This window comes from Cynara cardunculus, unplaced genomic scaffold (assembly GCF_001531365.2).
Source record: "Cynara cardunculus var. scolymus isolate 2C unplaced genomic scaffold, CcrdV1 Un_Scaffold_9147, whole genome shotgun sequence".
NCBI lineage: Eukaryota > Viridiplantae > Streptophyta > Magnoliopsida > Asterales > Asteraceae > Cynara > Cynara cardunculus.
Window position 1 is genome coordinate 3149 of NW_020204728.1, and position 3191 is coordinate 6339.

At 32.8% G+C, this 3191-nt stretch overlaps 1 protein-coding gene across 1 annotated transcript; it reads right to left on the minus strand.

Annotated features, from left to right (window-relative positions):
* Positions 1-508: 508 nt before the first annotated feature.
* On the minus strand, positions 509-2589 carry LOC112505228. The gene is made up of 2 exons (XM_025109165.1): positions 2302-2589; positions 509-1003 (listed from the first exon to the last, which is right to left on the minus strand). Exons 1-2 carry the CDS (start codon positions 2580-2582, stop codon positions 799-801), a joined length of 486 nt encoding a protein of 161 aa, XP_024964933.1. The 5' UTR covers positions 2583-2589; the 3' UTR covers positions 509-798.
* Between the last annotated feature and the right edge of the window lie 602 nt (positions 2590-3191).

Below are 3191 nucleotides of genomic sequence, written 5' to 3' on the forward strand. Positions count from 1 at the left end.
ATTTTATTTTTAATTAAAATAAATTTCATCATTAAATTTTTTATAAATGTAAGTATTTTTTTTGTTATATTTATTTTATTTTATAGATATAAATACTTTTTGGTTCAAAAAATGTTCMGGGACTTAATCGTTCATAATATGAAAGTTCATTGATTTTTTTCCATTATTTTATCACATTAACCAGTTGTATAGGTTATAAGAATATATCTAACAGGTTTTAAAAAGTCCAAAGAGTTATTTAACATGTTTTGGAACGTCCAATGACTCATTTGTTCCAAAAAATTATCCAACAACTTAATCATTCAAAACACTAAAATCCATTGGGTTGGATTTTTCCCTTATGATAAACATCATACTAATATAAATAATAGAAAGTTATTGTATACACGTAATGATACATAAATATTCATGATGAATAATTTGTATATTAATGATGAAGATRTAAATTGATGATGAATGTCATAATGATGTATGAATACTGAAGATTTGTTGAATACACGTGAAAATACCTAACTATTCATGATAAATATCATACTAAGTATAAATATTAAAGAGTTATTGTAAACATACGAACGTGTACAAATATCTATAATGAATATTGCACATATATTAATATATACTATTTGACGTAAAAAAACATTATTAAAAAAAAATTATATCGAGATTGATGTCAAATCGAATAGAATGAAATTCCGGTGGCCTTTTTACCTTCTCTATTCGGCAAGTATTTAACAACTACGAATAAGATTCAAGTTTATGTCTTGCATAGCGGAGTCATAGAAACATTAGCATGAGATGTTACTCAAAGTYGTAATGCTTGTCCACCGTTTCCGAAACATCCCAAGTGCAATTCATTCCCTTTGGGAACTCGACCAGGTCGCCCACCCCGATCTCGACACCTTCATCAGAGCCTTCGGGATAGACCTTCACCTTCCCTTTCAAAAGGTAACATGTCTCTTTTGACGAATATGTCCATGGGAATTTGCTCGGCGGGCATCCCCACCTATTCCGTACCCACACCACACACYTTCACATCAGTTTTCCGTAACAAGAATACCACAAGCTCAACATAACAAGTGAATGATGGAACAACTACTTAGAACCCTAGAAAAACTTACAAAGGGGGTCRAAACCTTTTTTTATATAACTGTGAGTGTTTGGGACAACTTCGCATACACATYAACTAATGCCATGGTGCCATGATGTTAATTTTCAGTCTTAGCAAGGAAAAAAATGGCACAATGTCCATCCTAAAATATAAGTTCCAGGACATGACAGGATGGGGTGTAACAAGAACTTGTTATCYACGTTATGCGCAACATTAGACYGGGACAAATGACTTAAGTGGAACAAGAAGGCATTTTTTTCTCCCACCAAAATAGGTGGACCAAAAATTTGGGAGATGAGACAATATTGGTAAATTACTAAACTACCGTTCTCAAATCAAAACCCTAAAACCCTCTGCGTATCAAACACACCTTCAATATTGACATAACATAAGACTAAGGGGCCGCTTACCAGATGCTAATCGGGTAAGTGCTTAACGGCAAGAGTCACCATCCTCTCTTACCTTGTTGGATAACATTGTCGGTCATCAAAATAGATTTGTTCRTTAGCGTAACCAGGTAAGAGTCTGTCTCCCTTACTTACCAACCTTGGTTGTTGTCATGTCTCTCATTGGATAAGATAACCATTCCTTGCCATGATCACACGGTAAGGTAAATTACTCGATAAGATCAATGTGCTGATACAACGATTATTACTAATGACTTATCGAGTAATTCCAAACCRAACTCTAGAAAAATGAAATTCATTGCACTAAATTTGGCAAGAGGGGTTGAGTCAAAGTTGATTTTGGAAGAAAGGAGGGGTGTTATAATACTTGATAATGGCAATGGTCGAAAGATGAAGATACGGATTAAACCAACAATAAACAGATCAAAAGCATATMATTAGCAACAATAAACAAGTCTTGATAGTWGTACAGAAATACTTGTATCAAATCTTCGWAACCTAAAGATTTGAAACCACATAACACTTATCAAAACAGCATGATTAAGAACCAACTATACATTTTCTTCATAGCTAAAATCCAATATATATATATATATCTGTTCCAGTTTTAGAATCTCTCAAATTGATTCAGAATCTCTCTCAAATTGATTCATAGGTAGGTCAAAAGTAACTCAAATATTCGACTAACCTGATTCTCRAAGATTTTCAACAGAATTTCAAACAAAAAAGCTAAATTATAAGAAGAAGAATCATTAATTAGATGGAGAGAGAGAAAAGAGGAATTACTTGGGCCAAGATCTAACGCCAAGGTCAGTGAGCTTAGATTCGGGAGGGTTCTTAACAATCTTAATTCCCAATTTCTCTGTGGCCATTGTTTCTGAAGAAGCTCTGAGGATTCCTCGATTATAAACCCTAGAACTAGAATAGAGTCTTGGTGTCGATTTACARAATGAATAAGAAGAGGGTAATGAGATGGAGGAGTGATTGGTTGCAGGTTTATGGTTGTGATAAGTGGGAACATACACTAATTCTGGTGCTTGATTAGAGAAACGGAGGGTTGCCGCCATGTTCGCTGGTTGAACAAATTAAGACAAAGGATTTTTATAGTCTCCATTTGCTTATCATATCCACTAAAATCTTATCTTTATAATATACATAGTGTCAGGAATTTTCTACCACATCTTCAAAGGTTGGTTTAAGTTTTTATTTGAAGAAAGATGAATTATATAATCTCCATTTGCTTATCATACACGGCTTAATTGAAACAACTTATATTTTTTATAAAAGTTTTTATTAATTTATTATAAGTTAGAATGATTTAACTTCTTCAAAAACTTCTTATTACACCGATATAAGCTGTTTATTCAAACACTTAAAAGTGTTTATTACCGATATCACACCGGAATAAGTCAATAAGTTGTTTTTTATAAACAATCCCAAACACCTCCTAACATTGTTCCTGAATATTTACAAATGTTACAAGTCCTTAAAGCATATAGTACAAACAAGTAATGCAACTTAATCCCCTTCACTTGACAGCTTTGTACCAACTTTTTTATAAGCCTTTTCATCGAACTTAGAGGTTAATTTAGGTGTTAGTATCTAAACAAAAGTTACAGATATATTGCTTAGGGTTCTAATAGTTATGAGTTCACCTAATTTGTGCTAACGACCAA